The 27,871-nt window shown below is 40.7% G+C and overlaps 3 protein-coding genes across 3 annotated transcripts; all 3 read left to right on the top strand.

The window, feature by feature from the left end:
• The first annotated feature begins 572 nt into the window (after positions 1-572).
• Positions 573-2,481, top strand: hoxc12a (homeobox C12a). Its single transcript, XM_085344540.1, has 2 exons — positions 573-1,161; positions 2,243-2,481. The coding sequence occupies exons 1-2, from the start codon at positions 573-575 to the stop codon at positions 2,479-2,481; spliced, it is 828 nt and encodes a 275-aa protein (XP_085200666.1).
• A 10,925-nt stretch (positions 2,482-13,406) lies between these two features.
• Positions 13,407-15,940, top strand: hoxc11a (homeobox C11a). The gene is made up of 2 exons (XM_085344308.1): positions 13,407-14,271; positions 15,708-15,940. The coding sequence occupies exons 1-2, from the start codon at positions 13,407-13,409 to the stop codon at positions 15,938-15,940; spliced, it is 1,098 nt and encodes a 365-aa protein (XP_085200434.1).
• Positions 15,941-22,845: 6,905 nt separating this feature from the next.
• On the top strand, positions 22,846-25,729 carry hoxc10a (homeobox C10a). Its single transcript, XM_085344800.1, has 2 exons — positions 22,846-23,710; positions 25,452-25,729. Exons 1-2 carry the CDS (start codon positions 22,996-22,998, stop codon positions 25,727-25,729), a joined length of 993 nt encoding a protein of 330 aa, XP_085200926.1. The 5' UTR covers positions 22,846-22,995.
• Positions 25,730-27,871: the final 2,142 nt, after the last annotated feature.

The following is a 27,871-nucleotide window of genomic DNA, read 5'->3' as shown; positions in this document are numbered from 1 at the left end:
CTCCTTTACAGAGCCAGTGGCTTCAACCTGCTGACCCCGTTACTGTAAATATGAGTAGAGTGCGGCAATGAGCATCAGTCTTTTCTTAAAACAAGCTTGTAAAATTGGGACATCACAGCTTTATATGACACGGAATTCGACCATAATTTGCTAGAAAACAAGATGTCATATGCACCCTCTCCTTCAAGAAAAAATAGTTTTCATAAGAAATAGCATTTAAAAAACTTTTGCCAGCTTATAAAGATATTAAACGAGGCCATGGACAGTTCCACGAGTGTAAAAGGAGAAACAGTCTGGGCTCCTTTTGGACGCGGCGTTGCTCGAGTGAGCAAAAACAAGATTCTACATTTTTAATAAAAGGTTTATAGTATTTTTAAAAAGCATATAAACCTCAGTAATACAGAAGTTAATGTTTTGTTTTGTCTGAGATGGACCAAGTGGGTGGTACCATGTGTAGCAGAACTTAGCCTGGACACGTGGTCTGAGAATGACCAATCAGGCGCTCCTCCAGGTTTAACTACGTTAAATGTCAGATTGCAATAAACTAGAAGCTGTTGGTCGGGCCCGCGGAAATGGGCGAGCATAATCTCCTTAATCCAGGGTTTGTGGGACCTTTGGTAAACATCCACACTGGAGACACATTTTACTTTCCGAATTTTAGAGCCTCAGGGGGACAACTGGCGGGGCTACCGTCTCTCTCGTACCCGAGAAGGGACAACGTTTGCTCCCTCCCGTGGAATCCTTCGGAGCCGTGCAATGGATACTCTCAATCCTACTTTAGCAGCCCCGTGTCTATTAACCCTTCCTTCAATCGGTCGTGTGAAATTACCAGACCAGAGGAAGGCAAATGCTATTACAACAATGGCAACGGGAATAGGGAGACCTGTTCAGGTGGCAGCAGTCTCAAACGAGAGGATAGGGCGAGAGACACATCATCCCTAGCATCTGACCACGGGATGCACAGTGGAATTGGCAGCACGGCTGCCTTTTCTAAATACGATTATGGGACCGAGCAGCTAACGCAAGACCCGCCATCCTGTCAGTCAATGGAGTCCGATTCCAGCTCCTCTCTGCTCAACGAGGGCAGCAAGCCTTCATCCAGCGACACACAGACCCTGGTGTCACCGGGAAGCCATTCCAGCAACATAGCCGCAGGCGGAGGTGAGCGTATTTTGTTTTTAACCACAGTTCTCACAATCGCACCTTCACATTATTTATAAGAAAGAACAGGCTGCGCACAGCGTACATTTACCGTATTAAACCGTCATTAGAGCTCGTTATCTTGATGCACAACATGCAGCTTAGGTTAGCCTGCAGGGTACTTGCGTGGTGTGCAAACGCCACTAGGGGTTGCCCTAAAATACTCCATGCGCCGTGTGTGTGTACAGTTAGCGATAACCCCCAACAATCCATATCACAAGCAGCGTTTGAGTAAACAATTCAGTTCCGCCTTCTATTTTTTATAGCTCAGGCGAGGTTCTGTTACTTAGACATATAAACGGTTGACTTTGGTCTATTTTGTTCGCACTCACACAGATCAGTGCAGTGATTTAAAGAAGTGAGTCGCTTTGGTTGACTGCATCGAATAGAGACAGTTTTCTTTTTAATGACTCGTAAACCGAATTAATCTCTGTCGCTGTAGACTCAGGAGTCATTTAATATGCTTTGAAAGTCGCAAATAAGTACGGGGTATTTGCAAGCACGGCTCAATTACCACGTTAATGCTGCTTTAACTGCAACAATAAAACTTCCTGTGACACAAACCGCGGTATATTGGTGGGCTCCATAAAGGTGGCTGATTTTTTTTATACGTGGGGAACAAAAATGAAACGAAACTGGACAAGTCCTGATTTACAAATATTGGGATTTGAGTCAGAGACCAAAACAAATTCGTGGTACATGTGCAGGGAATGACAGCTTCCAGGGGCATTCGTTTTCTCAGTTTAAGATAAAGTACAAGCCCCACATCATGGATGTTTAGCAAATCACATCAGCTTACTCCAGCTAAACCAAAATAATACATTTATTTACATATACACATATTTAGAAAAGCGCCTTATCACAATGCTATTTAACAGGTTTGCTCTAACATGGCGCATTGCATACTGACTTAACTAGAGAGGCAACTTGACTTGGACAGCTGATGCCCCAGTAGGTTCCCCATAACCTTGGAGGTGACCGTGATTTTGCAACCGTGGTGACTAATCCACTGTGTGCTCCCCTCCTCTCCCCTCTTCTCCAGGTGCCCCGTGGTACCCGATGCACACTCGGACCAGAAAGAAGCGCAAACCTTATTCCAAGCTTCAGCTGGCTGAGTTAGAAGGTGAATTTATGCTGAACGAATTCATCACCAGGCAGCGGCGGAGGGAACTCTCCGATCGTCTGAACCTCAGTGACCAACAAGTCAAGATCTGGTTCCAGAACCGCAGGATGAAGAAGAAGAGACTCATGCTGAGGGAGCAAGCTTTGGCCTACTTTTAGAGATGCGGCAGAAGGTGAATCGATAGGCAGTAAAAAAGAAAAAGAAAAAAAAAGAGAAGAAAAAGGCAAGCCTTCTACGCTCCCTTAGGTCTTCTTTTAGTGCATGCAACCATCTACCCATCTTTTACATTGCAAGCATTTATTACCCTACTTTATTTCTAATATTTTTATATCAAAGGTGCGGGTTGCAAAAACCCTAAACAAGCCGCTGCCTGGCATCCAAAGCTATACACGTCAGTGAGTCTTCACGTTTTGGTATAATCGCACAGAAGAAGCTGTGAGAATGTGTTTGTGTGCGTGTGTTTTACTTTATCCCGATCTGTCATGACATTAGTGTACGGCCTAAATGTGTCTTTAGTGTAACATCTTTTCGGTTGACACATAATGACGACATCAGGATTGTTACCGTTTTAGTCAGAGAAAATAAGGCGGGAGAGTCGGCGAGCCCTCGAAATAGGCCTAAAAATAATACTGAAGTCAGACAGGGAAGCCTGACTGGGGCGAATCAGTGCAAAAAGAAATGTCTGAAGTTATGAAGTGATAAAGAAGAATCTCGGTTTCGGTCGCCTTTACCTCCACATGCCATACTTTGTTAGGCAAGAGGAACAACGCCTTTATCTTGTCTCCATAGTTTTCGCCACGTTTATGGGCACGTTCACGGTCACGGGCGGCAGATCTGGAAGTCTGGGAGTCTGCGTGAGGAGGCGAGAACTAAAACCGCAGTGTAATTCATATCAATGTTTTTATGACTGCGCATTGAAAATTGATTGCCATGACTTTGTTCATGTGCAAATAGATTTCTGAAGGTATTTTCCTCTTTCACCCCTACTTTTATTGCTTTTTTACGTGTCTTAACATCAACCACTGAATCCTGCATGGGTTGCGTTTCTTTCGTTTAGTGAGGTCACCGTTAGAAAACGGGTTTGAGCTGCTATAAAAAGTTTAAGTCCAGACTGTACCAGTCAAAAAAAGTGTATTTTACAATGAACTAGCGAGGACCTGTAATGGAAAGATTGAACAGTACTACACAACTGTGTTCAAGGCCAACTCGGTTACAGCGAGGGACCCGCCTAAACTCGCAACAGCGGGAGAATAAGTTGTTTTTTGGGGAAAGCGCATTTCAGAAACTCGGTGCTTATGATTTTTTTTAAATCAATATGTAGAATTAAAAAAAATGTAATCATAGGCTTATGTGTGTGCTCCCTTAATTCAGAGTGAATGCAGTGCATTATCCGTCATGTACAACGAGTAAGCTATAGCAGTGAAATGTTCTCAGCATGTTATTGATGTGAAATAATCATAAGTCATGTTCTGCAGGATACTTTTTCTGTAGGTGACTTTTATATTTTTTCTTCCAAACAAATGCCAACAAACTAAAACTTTTTGGACTCAAACGTCTTCAAAGAATGTATTAGTATTATTATTATTATTATTATTAGAATTATTATTACTAGAATTATTATTAGAGAGGGAGGACGGTCTATTAGACCTATTAATGTACTTGCTTTTTGCAATTTGGTCAGTGTTGCCCCTTTCTTTACCCTGTACTTGTGTACAACTTTGTTCAATGAAATGACATATGTTGGTATTTGCATCCTATTTGAGGAGGCCTTATCGCTATGTAATAGGCTAGTGCTTTATGTTATTGACCGTCTTGTAACAATATCGCATTCCATAGGCTATAGCCTATTTGTGGTTGTAAGGGCTGGAAATGTAGGCCAAAAGTGTATAGTGTCAAGAATGGTAAGAAATGGTATGTAAGGTTTGTTTAATTTTTTAAAATTTTACAAATGTTTTTATTTTTTTAATATTATTATCATCATCATTATTATTATTATTATTGTTTTACCATTCATGACATTTAAAAAAACGACGTTTCAATGTAGTAGTTGTTTATTATCGTTATTTTATGTCACTCCGATTGCATTCCTTTCTTTGCGCTTGTAAGGATTGCTACGTTGTCTTGTAAAAGTAATAATGATATGAATGTATATGCGTAAGGTCTTCAATAAAACACAGTATTGAAAAGGTTACTGGTATTAGCCTGTTATTATGTTGCTTATCTGAATTTTCTGCTTCAACACCAATGATAACTGTGGGGATTATTTTATTGGACGTGACCTGTAACACGGTTTAAAAGCTACACGCGTCCACCACACTGAAATAAAGATTTGAACATTAATAGGACATTTGAAAGCATTTGAAAGAGTGTTTTGTTGGCACATTAATTACACATGCTGTGAAACGTAAGAAAATAGAGCCCACACAGGGGGAGCTTTTTATTTTATTTATTTATTTATTTATTTTATTGTTGCCGCAACATATGCAAAGGTAGGTTATAGACAAATAGGTAAAAATGCAAAATTGCATCCAGGTGCATATTTTAAACTAACACTGAATATTGTGTTTATAAAGCCTGGGACACAACAACAACTACAAAACACCTAGACTGGTTTAAAGTAAAATTCCCTTTTCCGTCCTTGTGGTTTCTCTTGAAGTTCGACCTAATCAATGTCACTGGTATGCTACAAGCCTATAACGGCGCAGCTAAACACGCAATAGCTCTGTAAAGCAGTAATGGGGTTACACCCCAGTGCTCCATATAGTCGAGCCCTTTGGACTGCCTTTTCCTTGTGTATCCCATCTTCTGCCTTGCAGTGCGGATTTATAAGTGTGATAGTTATATATCAAAGTAAAGTTTATTATAACATGCACGCAGTCTTCAACAGTTTGCAGTCAGAGTTATGGTGAAGTAGGCTATGTTCACTGGAAACTGCTGTGCTGTCTGCATTTGGAATCAGATGTTGCCATTTCAGTGAACTGTGAACGTCTGCTCCTTGCAGCCGCCTGACTGAATGACATTCCTGACTTGGTCTGTGCGTGATCAGGCATACATGTACAAATGTAAGATTGCGTGAGCTCATTGCTTGGCACAATCCCCTTGGTGTTCGATTAACTATTGCCTCGGATATTTATGATTTAAGATATATCAGCGAGCTTTTGAAATTTCGAAACGTTTATTTTGAGTTGATAAAAGTCTTGCAGGAGTGTTACCGGAGCTATATCATATTGCTGTTTACGCAAGTAAAAGAAGCTGATATGTGTGTCTGTTTACCTTAATACCGACAACCACCTTCCTTAGTTAGGCGGATCTTAAACCGCAACAAAAGCCTTTCTAGTATTTTCATCAATTCAGAATTATTTTTGTACTTTTATGTGCTACATATGATTTAATAAATATAACGGCTGTACGGTCCTCAGTGAGGTTGTCTGTACACACTGCTTCAAAAACGGCACGATGTATGTGCGGATACGAAAACAAAAATCTAAATGCTGATTTTTTAAGTAACCCTAGTAAATGTAATTAACACTTCTCCAATTGTTTATGGATTTAAATACATGACACTTCAAGGGAAGGCGTAAATGAAAGACACATGCTGGCATCATGTTGATTTTGCTTTGGCCTACCTGATAAAACGGTAGGCCTAAGCAAAATCTACATTTGAAATCGTTTCGATATATCACGGCAACTGAATTTTAATCATTTCTTTACCTTTAAAACAAGAAAGCAGTGCGTAATATTCACATATTTTCCTTTTTACGCAGCGATGACAACACACATGTGTCCGTGTATGTTTTAATGAATACACAGTGCATCATATCCACAAAGCGACGCCAATCTGATGCAAAACATTACTCGTTAAGCGCACCTAGTATTTGTTGCAATAATTAACTAAGACTATGAAATAATGCCAGGCGATCTTAAAGTGGCTTTATTGAATTTGATCACCGAGAGGACGTCGTTCATAACAGCTCCAGCCTTTTCAGGTCATCAAACGCGTTGTTGACCATGAAAGGAGATAAAATTGTATCTTATGTTTGTGCGTTGCCTTGTTAAATTGGTAAGAAGAGAATGGCATACGGAAAAAGCACAATCGTCTTTCTTGCTTTTTGTTTAATCGCAAACCTCCGTGGCCATACTATGTTACAAATATACAAATATATATTTTAGAAGGAGTCAGAAAAACCTGTCATGAAGCGCTGACAACACTGGCAGAAACTCATTAAGGTTCCATGGATCTGCTTCTATAACCCGCAAAAGAACCTATTGACATGAAAACGAGGGCGAGAAGCAATAGATATGAACCAGGATCCATGGTTTGTAACAAACTGCGGTAGATTAACGCTCACTTAACAAAGAAAGAGTAAAGTGCAATTCACAGCAGCAACAATTTGCATGACACCTTAATTCGAATGTATTTTGACAGCTACGTAATTAGACTAAGCACCCAAACAAGTCTACTTTCAGCACAGCGTGAATGCGATTAGTGTCATGACTAAATGACACAAACACTCGTGTGTATTTAGAGGCTAGTTCAATGCGTCATTTGTGAAATGGTTGGATTTTTTTGGGACTCGTTAACTTGACAATCAAGCCTTTGAACTGTGTCGAATCAAATGCCGAACACGGAATTTTAACTTGAACTTCAAGCCAGAGTTATCTGTTAATATTATTTATTACTTTTTGTAACTTGTTTATTTAGACAGAGGATCTTTGCTTCACTTTATCATTGCTTGGAAGGTTTTCCACGTCCGGAAGCACCAGTTCACGACGCCATTACCTGCCACTCTGTTCTTCTAAGGCTAAAAATGATTACTGCGTAATATCTAATTTTAGTTTGCCTTTACATGTCTTGTCTGCATTCTAAAGTGATCGAATTCCCTTTCTACAAAATGATGAGTTTAAAAAACCAAAAACAATCAAAGATATGCTTTGCGTTTCCAGACAATCTGGTGATATTTGGCGTTGCAGGGTTTTACAATAGGTCTTTCACAGCTCTTGAGCACTTTTGACTTTGAGACTGGCTAAATCTGTTTATGGCAGCCTGTCTCCGCGTCCCAAAGGTCACTGAGCTTCACAGTGCCCTTCGCAGAGAACTTGTGTGGAGTGTGGTCTACGTCCCCCGTCACCCCACTGTCGTTTATGGTACAAAGCTGGCCTGAGAAATAGAAAGCTCTGTTATTCCTACTAAAGTGTGTGGCAGAGGGGGAGTGTGGAGTGTGTGGACGTGCGTGAGTGTGAATGTGTGTGTTTTAAAGGAGACTGTTAATGTGATAAAGAGAAGATAGGTAGGATGCTCAACGTAAGAGATCTATATCGTTTTACGTCTTTCAGAACTATTATATATTGATTTTGACATGATTTGAAATGAGTTCGCCACTAGCTGCTTTTTTTCTGAAATGCACGCCCGTATCAATTTGTTTTTCAATAGCATCGCGCCTCCAACAGCCCTTAATACGGGGTGTGAAGGTTTCATTGCTCTCTCAAAAGAGCCGAATTCCTTTTAGACCAGTTGTCCCTGGTGTAAAGAAAGGCAAAACATTTCAGAATCGATTGAAATCATTGTAATGTTTCTCGATCAGCCAGTTGTATTATCACGGCAGGGCTTTATGTTATATTTTCGCAATAATATAAAGAATGTAAACATTGTGCACAGCGCTGGTCAGCTCGTGTTTATGCAGTATGGCGCTATATAATGCCGGTATTTTGATTGAACTTTCTTTCTTTTTTCTTGACAAATTGTTTGATTTTCTCTCTGACGAGGACACTTAAGGCGTTTTTAATTGGCATTCCGTATTTTTGATAGAGGACTTGTCTTTCCAAGGGCGACTCTTTCCAAGGGCCTTAAAGTGCCCACTGAAGGTCAAGTATGCAAGCATGGAACTGCATTAACTGTTTCATACATGGTGAAAATTTTTGCGTCACCTGTTCAAGTTTGATCAGCGTTGGTTCAAGTCATGTGTGGTGTAGCTTCAGCTATATTACCGTCTATTATTTTATATGCATTGGCACGGTGTAAATGTAAGGGCTCCTTAAAAAGCAAACATATATCAGAGCTAACACAACATTAGCACTAAGTTTAAGCAAGTATTTCAAGCATATCTGAGATGACAGCAGGAAACTCGTCGCTTTTAGTTTGGGCATACTGAACCATTTTTCGCAAGACTAACGCAAACAAAACCGACTTTTGACACCCACGCAGAAATCAGCCACCAGTATCTCAGTTTGCATTAACGTTCAAAACTTTATCACGATTACCCTGCTGTATGCGTGGATATGTACATTTTCTCATTTGGGCTTGGTAACATCAGAAAAGATTAGATCAAATATTAAAAACAAAACAAAACAATAACCTCAGGAATTTCCTTGTAACGCTTGAAAAAAAAAGAAAAGAAAAGAAAATAGTATAATTATTACACTAAAGTTGAGTTATGTCAAAATATGACGAAACCAAACAAAATGCATTATCTCTAAGTTAGCAAATTCAAAATAAACACATGCGTCACGCTTGGGTCCGTCCAATGCGTAATATCGTAAGCGCGGTAAAAAAAAAAGGAAAGAAAAGAAAACGTATTTATTCATTTCTTCACCTTTTAAATGCCCCTTCTTATTATGTGATGTGATTTAAAAAAAAAGATAATTTAGGTATTTTAGAAGATTAACTCTAGTAAATAGAAGATTCCAGTGCACGCCGAGCCTAAAAATATCCTTCTAAATACATCAGCATGTGACAGACCATAGCCTCAAGTAGGCTCTTCAAATAAAATGCTCTTTATTCTGACTTTTGTAGAATAGTATTAACCGTGAAGCCGAGTGTCCCTCTAGCAAAACACAAATAGAAGCTCACGTTTAGTTCCTCTAGAATTTGTTCAGATAGACTCGCTTCACTGTTCCTCTGCTTAAATGGTTTCCAGGTCTCTCTCTCTTTCTCTCTCTCTGTGCTTTTTAGGGCGTCGAAATAACACATGGGAGCTGAATCCAGTAGTCACTATACTGAGCGATTTCTTGTGATGTGCAATCATTTAATACTTCTAATAAAAAAGAGCGTTAACACATTGTTGTGAAAGCTTTATGTCCTTGTGGTTGAAAGTGAAATACACTCTGGAGATTGCTCTAAATGTAACAGCAACACACAGCCTTATCTTGTCATCTATTGTTGTCACCACAAACGCTTTACGCTAGGTGCACTCACGAAGATCTTAGTTTAAAAAAAGAAAAAAGAGTGAGAGAGAGAGAGAGACAAGAAAAACAAGCCTCTTTAGTGTTGCCTGGAACTCTTCACAGCTCATACAGGGAAGTTTAACTGCCCGGCTTACATCCAATTAAACTTATCTAGGCCATGAGGGGACAGTAATATGATTACGCAGGCTTCCCACATTTAGCCTTGACTTCAGCTAACTGTAGAGCAGTGTCCTGGTAAACTGCACCCATTGTGTATTTGTGTGTGTGTGTGTGTGTGTGTAGCTCTGTGTCTGTGGTGAAACTTGTATCTTTTGGCAATGGCTTTATCGACACTTTGGCGCAACCCCTTTCTTTCTTTCTTTTTTTACAAGAAGGTGACGCCTAGGCTAACAGCTGTAATTTTGGTGCTAGGTAGCAACACATAGCTTAAATTCCTCAGACAGCTAACAGTGCTTTGACAGTGATATTTAAGGGAGTATTAGCAAAGCACCAAACTGAACATTGTGTCTGAAGACTACTGGAACGTGCACTTAAAATGTTTTCATTGTCTGAGTTATTTTTAATTAGAATTATAAGGAGACATATCTGGGATACAGGCCATTTTGCTTTAAAACTCTGCATACGCTTTGCCTGCTCATTTGGTGCAGCCTTATCAAACTTTCCTGGGTCCTACTGCTAGCGGAATTTCTGCTCCGGCTCCCACATCCAGTGAAATAAACACATGGTAAATCCTATTCTTTCACTTTTGTTCCTTGCGCACCAAGGTGAAAGCAGTCAGTGTTTGAACCCACAGGAAGCGGATATTGCCAAGTGATGTACGCTGGCTGGTCATATTTTTCCATATTATGACAATTACCGCAACTTAAATGCAACCAGGAGTGCCATTTTCCATTTGTTTAAATGTAGAAATACTTCAGAGTCCAGAGAAGCCTTTCAGTGTTTCTGTTGTCGAGATCAGCAGCTTTAACCTTTAAATTTTATTAGTGCATCGCTTATTCATACCCTCGCATTACTTATTTATGCCGGGCTATTACGCATCATTGAAATGATTATGATGAAGAAATGAATTGCCAGTATTGTTTTGGACTGTCTGCCTCGATTCTGTTATTGCCCGCTGAAAGGAAAGTTTGGAGTTTTTATTTATTGTTTTTTTTTAATTATTATTTATTCTTTATTTCTTGGATGATATTATGATCAGAGCGATGCTCACACAAGGATGCATTTTAAATGTCATAATTCAGAACCCTTATTACAGCCAAGGCCAATTAGTATGGCGATTTTTCGGGTTTTAGAAATTCAACTTCAAATGCAAGTCTCGGGTTTATTTTTATTATTATTTTTAATCACACAGTGCACTATGTATTTCATAGTGTTAATATTGGCAATGACATTTTGATGCGGGAATTATTATTGTTGCTGCACAGCAGCACAACAGTAATGGAGCAGCATGTGTCAAACATGTGTCCATATAGGCCACAGGGCCAGTGTGTTTACACAAATATTTCCAGAGCTGTCATTGTTAATGAGAAAAACAAAATAAATAAATACAGCAGCCGGGCTTCACGCATCACAAATAAATTCTTATTGTCTTTTTCTTTTTGCTTATCTCAGTATATTTTATTCCGAGTAACTTTGAGTAGATATTTTGCCTCGCAAACGTCCCAAACGCCAGATTTGAAACTTTTATTCCGATATTCGTGGAACAAAAGACCAGATTTCTTAAATATTTCTTAAGTGCGTTTGCCGGCTCGAAGTAAAAAAAAACAAACCCAAACATAAATAAAAAATCAAACTGAAATTAATATCGCTGCCTCTTTGTAGAAAGGTTGCACAATATCCACTTCCTGAAATCCAAATTCCTCTCATTCTCAGCGTTTATGGTTTTCTATGGAACAAAGGGATTTAGCGTTACTACAGCCATTCGCAGTTTTATGGTGGACGTAGAGAGGATTTTAGTGGTCAAATTCAAGTGCTGTGTCTGGACAGCTGTCTGCTTTCTTTGTACTTGGATTCAGGATGCATCATGTGAGGCAACCTTTTGTCTGTAGGGGTAGTAAACAAGCTAATGCCATTGCCACGTTTTCACAAATTCGCCTGCAGTGGAATCTCACTTCCAATGCTTGAGGTCGGATGATGTTGCTTCTTCTTCCCATTGCTGTCGGGAATCACCGAAGTCACTAACTTTCTTTGAATTTATATATGTATAGCAACACAGGTGTCCCCGAAGATACTGCAACAGGACGATATTGTGTTATTGGAAAATTGGGTAATAATTTGAGAGTATATTGCAGCGTTTAGGAAGCAGCCTATAATCATAAACAATGGGCCATCATATTAATTTCACCTTGAGATAGTATCAGTTAGTCTATAAAGATTCTGAGATGGCCCTCAACAGTACAATTAAAAGTTTACAATGACGCAGGAAATCACACGCAGGCGCATCTTTTCTCCAAACAATTCATTTTATTGGAATTTTTTTTAAAGTTCGAGGAACACGTCCCTGTCTGTCACGCACGGATGAATGTCGACATCCTGGTGAAAATAAAATAATCAGAGCAGCTTGGACCATCAGCTGGGACTTATTTAATTTTAGAAGGAAACGTCGGATGCACTCCTACTACTCGGTCGATAGGCCTTTAAGTAGCGCAGCGCATTACTGAAAGGACTAATACTTGCTCTGCTCTGCATCTTATAGATACTTATAGAAGGATTTTCATGCCAATAAAGTCCAACCACACCTTTTCCAAACTTATAAATCAGAACATTTTGAAAGTGTAAGCTATTCAACACATTGAATATTCTGAGGAGTGTTGCCAATAACCACTCCAAACTGGAGTAATACTAAAGCCAGTCATTTGAGGTACTAATTATTTGTGTGTGTGTGTGTGTGTGTGTGTGTGTGTGTGTGTGTGTGTGTGTGTGTGTGTGTGTGTGTTTATATATATTGGGGCACACTTTTGGTCTGGGTTAGATGCATGGCCCATGGTTCTGCAGGGATTCCAGGATCGAGGTCTTGAATTGTCTGATTGTCTTCTATGAACTCTGTCACTATCCAGAGTCAAATGGAATAATTAGTGTGGACCGAATAATTTGCTCAACCAACATGCTTCACCTTGCAGTGTAATTACGGTTTCCTTCCCCGTTTTTCATTTGATGAACCCTAAATAACGTAACGGCAAAGTAATGCAATAGGCTGCTGCATAATTTTAAAAACATAACTATGAATGATTCAGACATGTGTTTATTAATCACGATTTTATGTGCAGCGAACTCGGATAAGCACTTACGAGTGGAAATGCATCAAAAATAAATAATAGCTCATAATCTTCTTAAAAAGCGTAAAAAGACGAGTCATTTGCTGTGATTTGTGCAACTTTTTATAAATCCTGAAGCGCTGACGGAGCTCATGGGGCTGCTTTTTAACGGGCTTATGCTTTATATGGGCTATATTCTCTGTGATTGCTAATCACTATCCTCCTTTCTTTTGTGTTGTGTGCAAGATCAGTATTCATAATTTGCAATTCATTGGTCAACACTTTTACATTGCTAGTAATCCAGTAGTACTCACTCGTAAGAGTGAGCGTAATTATTGCAATGATAATATTAATTGCAATAATCTTACCTGTAAAACCATAACACTATGAAAATCATGCCATTGAGTGGACTCTGCAGTTTGTGCTATGCCTTTTTAAGGAGCTGTAGCTGTTTAGCTAGCCTACCAGCAGCCCATAAACATAAACATGCACAGCACATATCTTTCTAATTGTCATAAGCCAACAAACAGGAATCTGTTACTGGTTTTCTTAGTGGTCCCGTGGTGTTTGGAAATTATTCATTTGAACCTCCTCGATCTTACCTAAAGCCAACCACTCCTACACATCCAACTCTTCCAAATTGATATATGACAATATCTACTTTCGATCACGTGTCTGCGGGGCGACTTAGACGGATTGCGCGTCATCTCGCCTTCCCAAATTTTCCCCTTCTGCTGCAGCTCCTATCCAAAACATCTATCTATAGTACGGAGCACGAGAGAGAGAGAAAGATGTTTAACTCGGTGAATCTGGGCAACTTCTGCTCCCAGACGCGCAAAGACCGGACATCCGAGTTTGGGGACAGGACGGGCTGTGCGTCCAATATCTACCTCCCCAGCTGCACCTACTACGTCCCCGAGTTTTCTGCCGTCTCCTCGTTTCTTCCACAGGCCCCGTCCAGACAAATCAGCTACCCCTATTCCACAAATCTGTCTCAAGTGCAGCCGGTACGGGAAGTTTCTTACGGTTTGGACCCTGCTAGTAAATGGCACCACAGAAGCAACTATGCGTCGTGCTACTCGGGAGAGGATCTGGTGCATAGAGACTGTCTTCCACCATCCACCATGACAGAAATGCTTATGAAGAACGAGAGTGTGTACAGCCACCACCATCACCATCACACCCATCCGGGCTCCAATCACCCTTCCACAGGTTTTTATTCCGGCGTGGGGAAAAACAATGTCCTCCCGCAAGGTTTCGATCGCTTTTTTGAGACGGCGTACTGCAGCAGCACGGACAATCAGTCAGACAATTGTTTACAAAAGGGCGAAGGGGAGAAGCTGGAAAGCGACTCCCAACAGCAACAGCAACAGCAGCCCACGGCGTCTGTACCCGGAGCCGCGGAGCAGGAAAAAGACCCAGAAGATGAGGAGGAACACACAAATTCAGGCTCATGTACGTCTTCCTCTGCAACAACCAAGGACGGCAACGCCAGCAAGAGCAGCCACTCGAGTAGGTATACCGAGCTGTAAAATGGGGGAAGGTTAAGGGGACTAACCTGGTGTTTTGTCGGTCAGATTTTATGTGGAGTTTTATAAGCATTCAAACGATTTTATTATAACCCTACAACGCTCTTTCTTGCAACGAGAAGAATTTTTACGATGGGAAAGCGCTTTGAAAAAAAGGGGATGTTATACACAGACGCCTCTATGGTGAGAGTCTGTGAAATTTTTAAGAGAGAGCTATTGTGACAAATGTTAACTTTGATCATGAACTTGCGTTGGGCATTTTAAGGGATTTTCTCGTTGGGCTGTCGAGAGTAAAAACTAATTGGGCAGAACATTGCTTTTGGCGTCTTGTGAATTTTCTTTTAGTACACGGTTTGCTCGCAAAACACATGCTGCGAAGAGTATTACACACTTTACGGTTAAATGCATCTATCTATCTATCTATCTATCTATCTATCTATCTATCTATCTATCTATCTATCTATCTATCTATCTATCTATCTATCTATCTATCTATCTATCTATCTGATGATAGATTAGAAGCGTTTCCTTCATTTACGAGCACACTTAATCGTGTTTTCCCTTGTATGTGGAGATTGCATAGGCTGCACATTATTCCACTTCCCCACAATCCGCTGAAAAAGCTTAAATTCATTAATGTGCATGTTTCCTTCCGCACATTAGGCTTCTTTTCTCCTATGATTTGTATGAGGTCGCCTGTCATTTCTATTAATGACTAACTTTATCTAAAGAAATAAATAAAATAAAAAAATCTAAAAATGGATTTTATTTTTAAAAGGAAATTTTAGAGATTGGGTGCTTGTGTTCAGAACATATTTAGCCTCATGTGCATTGTTTTAGCTCAGCTAGGGAACAGACACAAGCTGAGACCGGTGTTTAGCCCTCTTTCACACACACATAAAAAACAATAAAAAACACACACATTTCCCTGGTCACCTGTTTGATAAGACGTTACAGGGCCACAGAGGTCTTGGTATGGCATTGCAGGCAAGGGCAGTGCATTTAAACCCACTGCCAAAAGATTGTGTAAATTGTTAGTTTAGCTCCAGGGGAATGTGGCGCACATAATGCGGTGAAATACTTTTGTTGTTGTATATTTATAACAGATAAACACGTACTTAAAGGCTGTAAGTTGATATTATTTACTCCAAGCGATTCGGATATTTAACACTCTTTATGGTTGGTTTATCTGATAGCTTCAGCCAGTTCACTAGATGAATGCTGACTGAAATGTTATCAGTACTAATGCCACTGAAACTGAATTCTTAGCATCTGGCGCCTCTTCAGCACTTAAGCTCGCTGTGACCCCCTTTAAAAACGCATTGCTGTTGTTGTTAATTAATGTAACGCCGCTGATCATTTTCCGTGGCAGCTCGACTTTATTTTGAATTTTATTTTTCACTTTTATTTCTTCTCCAGGCGCTCCTCGAACAAGGAAGAAGCGGTGTCCATATTCCAAGTTTCAGATTCGAGAGCTGGAGCGGGAATTCTTCTTTAACGTTTACATCAACAAAGAGAAAAGGCTTCAACTTTCCCGAATGTTAAACCTCACCGACCGCCAGGTTAAAATTTGGTTTCAGAATAGAAGAATGAAAGAGAAGAAGCTGAGCAGAGATCGCCTCCAGTACTTCTCTGGAAATCCCCTATTGTGAGCAGGAGCAGAGAGTGTCACAGTGTGGGACGGTGGCATTTAGGCCCCCTCTTATCTCACTGAGTTGTCACTGTGGGCATACCCATTTTCTAAGGCAGCCCACATCACCAACAGTGCAATGCTAAAGTGGACAGTGGCAGAAATAGGCCTGCATGGGATAAAAATCGCCATTTTCTTATAGCCCTACGGGCGGCGTTGAATTTCTAGCTGGTCCCCAGAAAAAGGCCTACACGATTAGAATAATCATTTATATGCTGTTCTTGAATATGTCCCTCTATTTATCATGATTCTTCATTGTGTTTATTCTATTGTTCACATATTTGTTAAAAACAATATGAAATATAACAAGCATTTTGAATCCTTTATTGCGCAGACAACTTTTAGCTCTCACCCCCAGCTCTGGTCTTTGTATATAGCTTATTCCCATCTAATTATTTCTTTACCGGAGTACGAGCAAATTATACGAAATCTTTAATTAAGCTGCATATTTCGCCATTGAGAACTGTGACGTCCAATCTGTGAAAAAAAAGTATATCCAACTGTACAGAGTAGCCTATGCAATGTGCTATCATGACTGTAAATAACCGTATGTTGAATTTCCTTTCCGCTATCCCTGCTGCTATTTTTCAGTACAGTGCCCATTCAACTCTAACAGCTTTAACGCCAACACTTGTTAAATTATTTGCTTAAAGCGTTGCTGCTTTCGATTCCAGAGAGCAGATTGTCGGCCTGTGTATCATTAACATAATACCTATGAAATAAACAGAAAATCTATAGGCAAATCACAATGACTTTGTGCTGTTTGTCTTTTTAATTACTACCCTTACCAGTGGTTCTGTGTGCATTTATTTGTTACTTTGTGTTGGTCGTGAGTCAAAACCTTTTGGAAATACCAACTGCTCATAAATGCGTGTCTAACCTAACGCTGCTGGCTTGCACACATAACATGTGCACACTTTAAACCTCTGTTAAATGCCAGTTCACGAGTCTACACGCATTTGGTGCGGTGGATTTGGTGTCGATTGGGAAAATAAGGAATAGTGGCTACACTTGAGGGCTTTTTGACAATTTTAAGGTTACATCGGTGTAAAAAGGATTATGTTTGAATTTTAGCACAACTGTTAAAAAAAAGAAAAGAAAAGAGAGGTGAAGCTCAGATCTTAGAAATGTAGAGAAGAAGGGTTCAATGATATCCTCTTTTAGTGCCCACTAAATGGAATCGCCACTCTTGTAGTCTAGACACTGCCATAAAGACACAGGCACTAAATGCCTATTTTTTCTCTTAATTGCACCGTCTGTTCGGGGGAAATGGCGTTCACTTCCGCAGTAAATAGTAAACAAGCAGGACTACATGTCCGAGGAACGTTGCAAAGAGGTTTCGACATGAGACAGACATAGACCGACTGTGTCTATATATATATATATATGCGGGTGTGTGGATTATGTGTGCGCATGTGTGTTTAGTTTGTGTGCGCGTACGCTAAACATATGCGCATGATGATTGCACGTGTGCATTAAGTACAATTTATAATTAAATGTAGTCTTTGAACTTCCATAATGTCAAGGCCTTCACCTTTAACCCGATGCAATAAAGTGGAATCAAGGAGCCCCTTTAGCCCGGAAATGTGTGCAGCGGCGGAATGGGCCAATAAGAGTGAGTGGGAACAGAAAATGGAATGTGTACAGAGAACAACTTTGACCCCTCGCATTAAACTACAGCAGGTAACTTTACCAGCTTTAGCACGTCCAGTAAATACACTTTATTGTCCTTGTAAAATGTATACGTTTTCACGCATGAGGCGTTTTAAAACATTTTGGTGTAAACTGTAGATCTGGATTTGTATTCTCTAAGAAAAGAAAACGTGCTGGTGTGTGGCTGTGCCAGTGTATTTGTCGTAATGGGAGGTTCTGTAAGTGCAAATATGACGGTTTGTGAGTGCGTGGGTGTGTGGTCCTTGTGAGTCAGTCTACCCTTTGATTCTTGACTTAACAAAAGACTGCACGGGCTGTTCTGATCAACAGAAATATTACCGCACCGTTTGCACGTTGTTGTGTTTCCTCCCATTGGTGTGAATTTGGTTATTTTCGGAAATAAGGTTTTTCTTCAAGTTAAACGGTTTAAAGTGGGAAAAGGGGGGGGGGGGGGTAAAAGGGATGACCGGCGCTTTTTTGTGCATCTCTTTAGAAGGTCATGTATTTTATCTGCATGAAGTGAAATCAGACTTAATCTGCCCGTCTTAGTATATCATCAGGGATGACAGGGGGCTGTTCTGACTCAAGAAAGACGAAGCACGCTAGCCGACCAGATCAAGGCTATACCAGCCCCTCGTCGCCACACCCACCAACCTTGGCCCTGGGACAGTGACGTGGTAATTTGTAGGTTTCTCCAACACCCAACGTCACTAACAGAGAGTGCTGCAGAGTCTTCTGCAGATGTTGTCTCTCAGCCACACGGGGGCCAGGACTCTCCCGGCCTCTGAGAACTGCTTTGTTTCCTCAACGGGATCTTGAAAACGTTTCCTGATATAGATGCCTCGGTGACATCACTGTAGTATTATTAGGTGTAGTAGTAGCAGACATCAGTTTTGGCGATGTGTGACAAAAGGACCGTCCACTGTGCTGGAATGCGGCTCTCGCCATGCGTCAGTCTGGCTTGTGCACTTGGGTGTTGCGGTGATGAAAAACATGGCGGTTTGTTTCATTTAGAGCAGAGGAAAGAGAATGGAGACGATGTAGCCTGGGTCCATTATTATGCACGAGGAAATTTATTTAATTCGCCTACATAATAAGTAATATTTTTGTGCCAGAAAACTGGTAATAAGATCATGTTTTTATTTATTATGCACAAAAACTAAATTATAAAATAACACCGGAGGGTGTCTTCGTCTTGTGCGTGTTTGTGTGTGTCTTTTCCCCTCATAAACTTAGAAAAAAGAAAACATTTCACACCAGTAAAAAACTAAAAAGTTAATAAAAAAAAGTTAAATACAGGGAAAAAACGGTTACATTTTCCTTTCTGGTTCATTTTTTTCTTCCATTTTGTTACAAATTTAAGGCAGACATTTGTTTTTTTGTTGTTGCTGTTTTCATCTCTAAACTGTTCTGACTTTAAATTTGCTTTATTTTTCTTGTAAGTATACTTGGCGGTATTTTGTTACCCGCCTCCTGCAAATTCTAATCAAGTGATTATAGGCTATTGAATGCTTTTATACTACGATGTTGTACTTACATCTCAGCACCTAACCGGTTCTATTGGGCCATAAACCAGTTCGTCGCTGTAAAACGAGCACCTATTGCTGCAACCAACTAGCTTGCAAAGCGCCTTCATTTACATTAGCGCTTTTGTAGGCTGCCATTTATGGATTGTTGTCACCAAAATTAGTTTTGGTAAAACTTATCGAAAGTTTAAATCCCATGCACATGGCATCTGGTGTAAGGTATTCGGTAAAAAGGTAATAATGTAATCCTGCTGTACTTTGATGGTGGTTATCGCTTTGCTATTTAATTAAGCGCTTGCGTGATCCTGGCACCATAAATTTGAAGTTAGCCACGGAGTGGACAACAGCATGAAAGAGCTCACAAAGCACAGCCTGCCTACTTGCAACTGGAAAGATATTTTAAAGTGGCCGCCAGGAGCAAATTAGTTATGTCGCCCCAGTGGCTCCTGATTAGTGCAGGAAACCCACTACCATGTAGGCTGTCTCGCAGCATTCACCACCCATACCTGCTGGCATTATCATAACAACCTCCAGGTTTGCAATAATTTATACGATAAATTATTGCAGTAGTGTTGGTTGCTGGCTGAAATTTAGACAAGTGTAAAGACCATGGTAAAAACAAAACAAAAAACAGTGCGTGCGTGTGTGTGTGTGTGTGTGTGGGGGGGGGGGGGGCAGCTTTTTCTTCAAAATGTTTAGCCAGACAACAAAACCGGCTTTAGGCGTCTTGCAAAAAAGAAAAAAATTGAAAAAAAGGAAAAAGGAAAAAATCCAGAAATTTTCAGGGACCACTTATTGGGAAATAAGGTGGTTCTCGCGTTTCCATGGGAGAAATGGATCTGTATAAACAAACAACATTCTGTTATGGAAGCAGAGAAGAATGAATGCCCATTGAAAGTTTTCCTCAGTTTCTTTTTAAGAAAAGCATAAAGGTGGGGATAATAACCCTGCTACATAGCTTTGCTTTAACTACCGCAATCTTTGGGCTCTACAGCAAGTACAACAGTTAGCTCCCCTCACTTCTAGCTTATGATAATCACAGTCACGCAAATCTGATTGTTTCAAGTGGAGCTCTTCTGCCATCATGTGCAGGGTGAATGTGCATTCTGCTGTAAGAAAAAAATAAACAACAAAAAAACAATCAAGTCATACGCTCGTGTTTTTCTGTTCTGAAATCACTGCACATTTTCCATGCTGCTGGCAGCTCTGCAACAGCACATTACTGTCCCATCTGTGGCATCCCAGCACACATTTTGGGTACTACCATAACAACAGGCGTTGTGTCATTTTACTTTATCATTTCAGATATATCACTCCAGTATGCACTTTTGCCAGGTTTGTGAGGTTTCTTTGCGTCTTTTGTGAAATGCGTCTGTTATTAAATCTAACTAGTGCGCATATAATTTGCTTTTACTCGTGACTGTTTCAGGCTTTGTGCTGAGTCGCTGTTACCCTGCGGGCTAGGTGGGAATGTGTCATAAAGCATTTTTGTGCGTGTTTGTCAGTGGTGTGACTTTGTGAAATGAGCTGACAATATAACGTGTGGGTGTTGTGTCCTTCTATGAAGCAAAAACCTGCTTTTGTTACACAATTTTTAGGTGTGAAAATTGGCTACATTTCTATTCGTTCTCTATGTTGTCTATATTGTCTCCTCATTGCCAAACACCAGGGTATTGTTTATGCTGTGGTGTTTGATGAACACGTTCACTACAGTAATGTATCCACACGGCCAAGATTGTGTTCGGCGCGTGTTTGGAAAAAAAAAAAACACAAAACAACCATCATTTACTCTGAGTATTTATTTCACCTACATTGACTATGTATGTGTGTGTGTGTGTGTGTGTGTGTGTGTGTGTGTGTGTGTGTGTGTGTGTGTGTGTGTGTGTGTGTGTGTGTGTGTATTCATTTTATACACATTACACACCGACACATAACCAAAAGCGCAAAGTGATACAAAATATGTTGCCCTTGCCTTTGGAAATGATTCTGAACTGGAAACAGCCTCGCGTGCATTTTCTTTCACAGAGTAAACAAGCAGGCTAACCGTCTCCGTGGTTAAAGCATTTTAAGAAACATTTTAAAGCGTTTAAACATAGCCTGCTTTAGCAGCCAAGTTTTACAGTTGCTGAAATACAAAATATGCTGAGGTCTAACTCGTTCTAGCCAGCTTTTCTATGTTAACGAGGAAAAGTCAACAATTAGCTAAACTACGGTTCAGTTTCAATCCAGTGGGTATAAAATATAACGCTGTTGTTCTTCTGACTTTTAATGTAGGCTTTAAATTACGTGATATGAAAGTTGGACAACAGCCTACATTTATATTTGTTTTATATCCGTTTTATTCTACTTTGTTGAATAAAACGGCATGTTTTTTCCCCATGTTTTTATGCTTTTTACATGATAACTGTTATTATAATTTAGACATGATCTAATTAGCGTTGAGGACAGAAGAAACAAAATCACATTAAAAAAACTTTCTGTGCGTAAACACTTTCAAAGCTCATATTGAATAGAGGAAATTATTTTCAAATCCTTGTTTCCACTGCTACTCCGCGTGTGAAATAATGATGACAATAATAATGGTAATAAAAACAAAGCAAAACAACAAACTATTAAAAAAAACAGTTAAAGTACTAATAATAACACAACCAAACATGTGCAAAGGAATTGAAACATTTATAGAAATACTATATGTGCTCAAGTAAGCAAATACCTATTTATTAGGCTATATATACGTAAAAGACACTTAATATAATTCTGTACACCACAACATAAATATCCTTGTAGGCCATCCATTTGCAATTTCCCCGTACAGTTGAACACATTATAAGGCGACACCCCGTTAAACAACCAAGTGCTGCTTCGTTGGTTATTTCAGTCTACTTGAAGTTGACCAATTACTTTAAAAAGATGTGGCACTATTATTATGATTAGTCTAATGAATTCTGGTGCATTTCAGCTGGAGCACAATGGTAATACAAAACAAATCCAAATTAATAATCAGAGAATACAAATTATGGTGGTAATGCTACACAATCAGTCAAAAAGCCTTTTCCCAAAAGATGACAGTTTTATATTAAGCAGATCAAAAGGAAAAAAAGCAAAAAGAAAAAGATTACTGGCCAATTACTTTTTGGGCTGCTCCACACATTCATCTGTACTATTTCTTTAAATTTCCCACCGTAAAAAAATGTCCTCATTCCTGCTGAGGCTTTGTTTAAGAAAACAACACATCTTCTTTCCCGCTTACAGCTTTTCTCGCTAAACCTGTGACAACAACAAAGCGGTTGGAGTTTTAAAAAGAAGAAAACAAAAAGAAAATACACAAATTGTACCATTTGGATCAAATCCAGGCGGCTTCGTCTCCACAGCATAAGCTCCGAGGCGAACAGAAACTCGAGGCATGGCTGAGTTAATTTGCTTTGAAGCATCTAAAAGTTTGTGCTGAACTAGAAATAAAACATCCAAAAGCCACGTAGTAAGAGCCTTTAAAATCACTGCAGCAAGAGCTGCCGTCCTTTGTTCTTCCTGGTATGGGCCTGCTGGTCTGACCCCCAGATGGTCACTAGGTGGCGCTCTTGCTCTACCAAAAAACCCTTACTCTTCCCAACTTGACCGCGCTGACGTCACGTCAGTCTGGAGCATCAAGGCCACTTCCACGCAGCCATTGGTCTGAAACTCACATGACATGTCTCCGAGCATCCATAATTATGTTACTGATATTTTTGCACCCCCCTCCAAAAGATGTCAGCATCCTACTGTCATTTTTCTCCCGGAGAATCCCGTAGTTTAGACCAGTGGAACACACCAAACGATTACTGTGTTACCAAATGCAAAAATGTCATGTCCGAATAACATAGCTCCCGGTAACTTCCTCATGGATTCCTTAATGGGAGGATCATCTTCCTTCAGGGGTGACAGTTATTCCAGCAACCCTGGAATGTACATCCACTCAGCTGCAGAGTACGGATATTCAGTGATGAGAAACAGTGGGAAGGTTGGACTGTCTTCACTCTCGAAAGGAGACGAGATTCTTACTCCGGGCGGTGTGTCGCTCAGCGGCTTCCAGGATGAGGCCTACCTGTCAACACAACTGGCCACATGGACCCCAGGCTCCAAAACCTCCAGGGACGAGCAACCTGTTGCCCAGTGTTTACAACCCTGCTCGTTTCCAATGGGTAGCGTCAAAGAGGAGGCGTTTTGTTGCCTCTACCAGGATGACAGCAATAAGGGGAAACAGACAACAGAGTCAGCCACTTACATCCGGCTTGGGGACAATAGCTGCCGGCCTCAGCAAACTGCCTCCTCTTCCAGCGGATGTTTCAAGGTGTACAGCGGAGAGAGGCCGCCACAGGATGGTCGGCAGTTCCCCTCCAGTTTCTCTCTGACCCACTTGGCGACATCTGCTGAACCATCAGCAGAATCGACAATAAGTCGCAGCAAAGCGAAGGAGACAGCGAGAGAGCTTTCCAAAACAGAGGAGAGTCAGAGCAGGAAGGAAGAGAAGGCCAAGAGTGACAGCTGCACAGATATCTCGGACGGGGAATTAAAAGGTAGAAGGCTAATTTACGCCCACCCCCACCCCACCTCACCCCCCACCCCCAACTTTAACTCAGACACGTGCATATGTGTCAGTACAATGCTCACGCGCACACGCAGGCGGGTTGTTGACGGTGTTACTAAAAGGATCGCACAGATGCAATAATTAATAACTTTAATGTAGCTTTGTGTTTGATATCAGTCATATGGTCTGCATGGGGATTTGATAGCCTGGCCTAGGAGGGGGTACGGTGCTCGTGGCATTTAACACAGTTCCATTAATGTGACAACTTGAGATGGGCAGTTATCATTAGAATAAACAGCCCCCCCCCTCCGCCGCCGCTCTCTCTTTCATACAAGCTCTGGTTATTTATTGACAGAAGTAACAGCACCATTTCATACCTCAAAATTCCGGCATTGAGGCAGTATTAAATTGTACGGGTTGTCTCCAAAGTTTTAAACTTTTCGACCCAAATTATTGAGGATATAATAATAATAATAATAATAATAATAATAATAATAATAATAATAATAATAATAATAATAATAATAATAGACAGAATGTAAGCTCATGAAAGGCCACTAATTGGACGTTGGACAATACTTTTGCTTTTTCAGGAAAGAAAGCTGACACGTTATATTTGACAAAATATGCAGAGGTAAATTAATTCTGTAAGAACACAATCTGTTGATCGTTTTTTTGTATTTCTAGTTATTAATATTATCCTTATTATTAGTAGTAATATTAGTAGTTATAGTAATAGCAGCAGCATTAGTATTAGTAGTATTAGTCGTAATGGCACTGGTATAACACCCGTAATGAATCTTAAAGTTATTACATATTTTTCATTAGCTTATTTAAAGTGAATTTCACCTTGTTATTTATAGATGAAGATCAACACTATGCTTTTATTTTTAATTTAATTGGACAATGCTGTAGGGTCTGTGTTTGTGTATATTTGGATTTGGGAGGGGGAGAGTGTGTGTGTGTGTGTGTGTGTGGGTGGGTGGGTGTGTTTGTCTGTGTGTTTGCGCGTGTTCGTGAGAATTAAATTACGGAATTAAATGTTTTGGTAATGATTAAATGTTGGGCACACAGAGACTGTTCACATTAGGGTAATTATTAAAATAATCTGCCTGTGTTTATACGTGTGTGGCGTTGGGGGAGGGGGGGGGGGGTTATTCCCTAGAGTCTGCGAGCTAATCAAGAAATTAAGTGAGTGTGCAGCGCAGCAGTGTGATTTTTTCCGCTGCTGGTACTTCGATGCGTTGTTTCTTTGTCCTTACCCCCCCCTAAATCTGGTATCATGCTGCAGAGACCGCCTCTTGTTTTAAGATGAAGCTAAAAAAAAATAAAAAATATATCTGGCTCCGGTGTGCAAAGGTAATAAAGTTTTATGGGAGTCTGAGGTCCAACATAGACAAAGGAAGTGTCTGCACACCCTCGTTTGATTCCATCTAATTATAGTTGTACATCTTACAGAAGCAATTTGCAAGCAGTAGGAGTTGTTAGAAAAGGTGCGATGCTCGATGTAGTTCATTTGTTCGAGTAAGAGCGGAGGTGAAGCACCCAGGTGAAGCTGTTCTCTTAAACTACTAATTTGGATTTCTTTGAACGGTATTGAATGTGCATTTAGAAGATGTGGGCGTGTACCTAGCATCTACTGTACTGATCAACGCCTTGAAGATCTCCGCGCAAAATGTCGGGATTTGGCCGCCTGTTTTCTCACTGTCTTATTTCTCTCGCTCCGCTAGATGATTTGTCCGCGGAAAAGACAACGGGAAGCTGGTTAAAAGCCAAAAGTGGAAGGAAGAAGCGCTGTCCCTACACAAAGCATCAGACGCTGGAGCTGGAAAAGGAGTTCTTGTTCAACATGTATCTGTCTCGGGAGCGCCGCCTGGAGATCAGCCGGAGTATCAACCTGACCGACAGACAGGTCAAGATCTGGTTCCAAAACAGACGCATGAAGCTCAAGAAGCTAAACAGGGAGAGCCGAGAAAGGGAACAGAGCGCAGTCTACAGCTACTCCTGAGCAGATATTTAACACACACACACACACACACACACACACACACACACACACACACACACACACACACACACACACACACACACACACACATCATACATCACATCCAGGCAAAGATATCAACAGATATGCATGTGTCTATAAATGATACACCCAGCAATTATTTAGTGATCTTTCTCCTTATGTGCACACTAAGCACACGTGCACACATCGTGCCTTCCTATATGAACGATCTAAACGCTGCAACTTGCAGACCAGACCTGAGCTTTCCAGGTAAACAGTTGTAGCGGACAGTAAGGTGCTATTAGCTTGTCATTTTAATTGTAATATAACATGAACCAAAGGAAAAGAGGAGGCGACATTCACGCAGTCTATAAATAACTAGTGGCATGTAAGCGGTTTCATTTTGCTGAGCTTCAATGAATGAAATGCCACTTGTGCTGCTGCTTCTTCCTTGGTGTGTAATGTGCATGCACGCGATGATATTAAACTATGTCATGGCGAACGATTCCAAAACAATAAAAAAGAAAGAAAGGAGGGCGAATTAGATAAAAAGCTATTTCCAACTTTGTCCTTCCCCTAGCATAGCAATGAAAATGAGAGGGAGGGAGAGACACTGCGGATGAGAGAAGGAGATCATGGCAGTTTTAATAGAAGTGAGAGACCATAACGTTGATTTAAATATTATCCAGGTGACCACAGTAAGTCAAGGTCATAAAATTCTAATGTCAGGTTCGCCCTGGAAAGCGTTGGGGGTGGATTTTATGATCTGCAAATATAATGTGCTGCAGCAGTAAAGATGCGTTTAAAGGTGTGTGTGGAGGAGGGCTAATCCACACAGCAAAGACTGCAGTGTGCAGGACCCAGCCGAGAGGCGCTGGGCTGGCAGGAGCAGGCGCCTCCACCCCGGGGATAGTGGAGCTTCATGGGCGCAGGAGATAAGGAGGATGGTGGATAAAAGGACAGCGACCGCGACGGCTCCAGTGACAATAATAACAAGCGTCACGGCAAACACGTGGATAACAAAGCGCATCTGGAAGGCGTCTACCGAAGGCAAGTGAAGGTAGGACCCGGTTTTACGTAATATTTTTATTTCCTGTTTCGGGAAGTGTGGCGCATCTGTCAGAGAACTTTGCCTGACAGCTCATTTGGCACGCACGGTGCACGCCTGCTCGCGTCCGTAGTTTGAATGAAGTTGTTTCAGCGTGCTGCTGATTGCTACTCAGTTTCTTTCTCGAATCACGATGCTGGTTGCTGATTGTTTTCTTTGTTTGTTTGTTTTTTGGATTAGCTCTGGAGATTTGCTGGACTGGATTTTTAGGCTATGTTTACTTAACGAATGGACTAAATTTACGCTGCGCTGACACAATAATATTTATGAATTTAGAAGAGTAGCAAAATTAGATGGATGCGGTTTTTGAGACGATACAATTAAAAGTCATGGCACATCTAATGTGTCTACAGGCAGCGTAAAAAGCAGCATGATTGCAGACCACAGTGTGTATCATACTCGCCTTTTCCCTTAGTGCTGGATAGTGTTAATCCCCACTTGGCTTTTCATGCATTGTCCTTTCCATGGATATTTTTTGTAAACCCCTTTGCGCGAAGCTGAAGCGTGGTTTAGGTAGTTTCATGTTGTTGGGGTTGGCTTCCTGGCTCGGCAACAAGAAACTGCCTTGATTACGTCAGTTCGTCTTCATCAAGGGCACAATTTCCGCCGAATTACCCCCTATAGTCACACAGGTCCCCGCAAATGGCATTGTAAATGAACTGAGTTGCAATACCTTGGACAGAGACGTTTTCTTTCTTTGCTGTTATTTTTGTGGTGGGCTGTAAAACCTCCCAGAGGCTCTCAGAAGGAGAATAGGTTGTAAACAACATGGGGTAAAGTTTTAGACTGCGTAGTGGTGCATCTGTCATCACTGGCTGTCCGTTTAGGTTTCGTTGTTTCAGCTGTTTTATGATGAGATAGAAAGAGACATGGATACATAGGTGGCTGGATATGTCGCGGACTTAACTAATTAAATGTGTAACAGGACATTTATGCTAATGACACTTCTATGACTTCATCTGAGCTCTCTCTTCTGCTAATGCACAACTTCTTTTAAGTGTTTAAAACCAAAAGGCCGTTCAGTTCCAACTTCC

This window comes from Diplotaxodon limnothrissa, linkage group LG20 (genome assembly GCF_057381915.1).
Source record: "Diplotaxodon limnothrissa isolate DT_005_m linkage group LG20, D_limnothrissa_male_GT1.1, whole genome shotgun sequence".
NCBI lineage: Eukaryota > Metazoa > Chordata > Actinopteri > Cichliformes > Cichlidae > Diplotaxodon > Diplotaxodon limnothrissa.
Note: the sequence above shows the minus strand (reverse complement) of the source record. Positions and strands in the feature narration are given on the sequence as shown.

Bases quoted from the DNA above. Each gene is read 5' to 3' on its own strand.
- hoxc12a (XM_085344540.1), top strand. From the start codon at position 573: ATGGGCGAGCATAATCTCCTTAATCCAGGGTTTGTGGGACCTTTGGTA. The intron at 1,162-2,242 runs GTGAGCGTATTT...CCTCTTCTCCAG, and splicing joins CAACATAGCCGCAGGCGGAG to GTGCCCCGTGGTACCCGATG.
- hoxc10a (XM_085344800.1), top strand. From the start codon at position 22,996: ATGTCATGTCCGAATAACATAGCTCCCGGTAACTTCCTCATGGATTCC. The intron at 23,711-25,451 runs GTAGAAGGCTAA...TCGCTCCGCTAG, and splicing joins CTCGGACGGGGAATTAAAAG to ATGATTTGTCCGCGGAAAAG.
- hoxc11a (XM_085344308.1), top strand. From the start codon at position 13,407: ATGACAATATCTACTTTCGATCACGTGTCTGCGGGGCGACTTAGACGG. The intron at 14,272-15,707 runs GTAGGTATACCG...TTTCTTCTCCAG, and splicing joins CAGCAAGAGCAGCCACTCGA to GCGCTCCTCGAACAAGGAAG.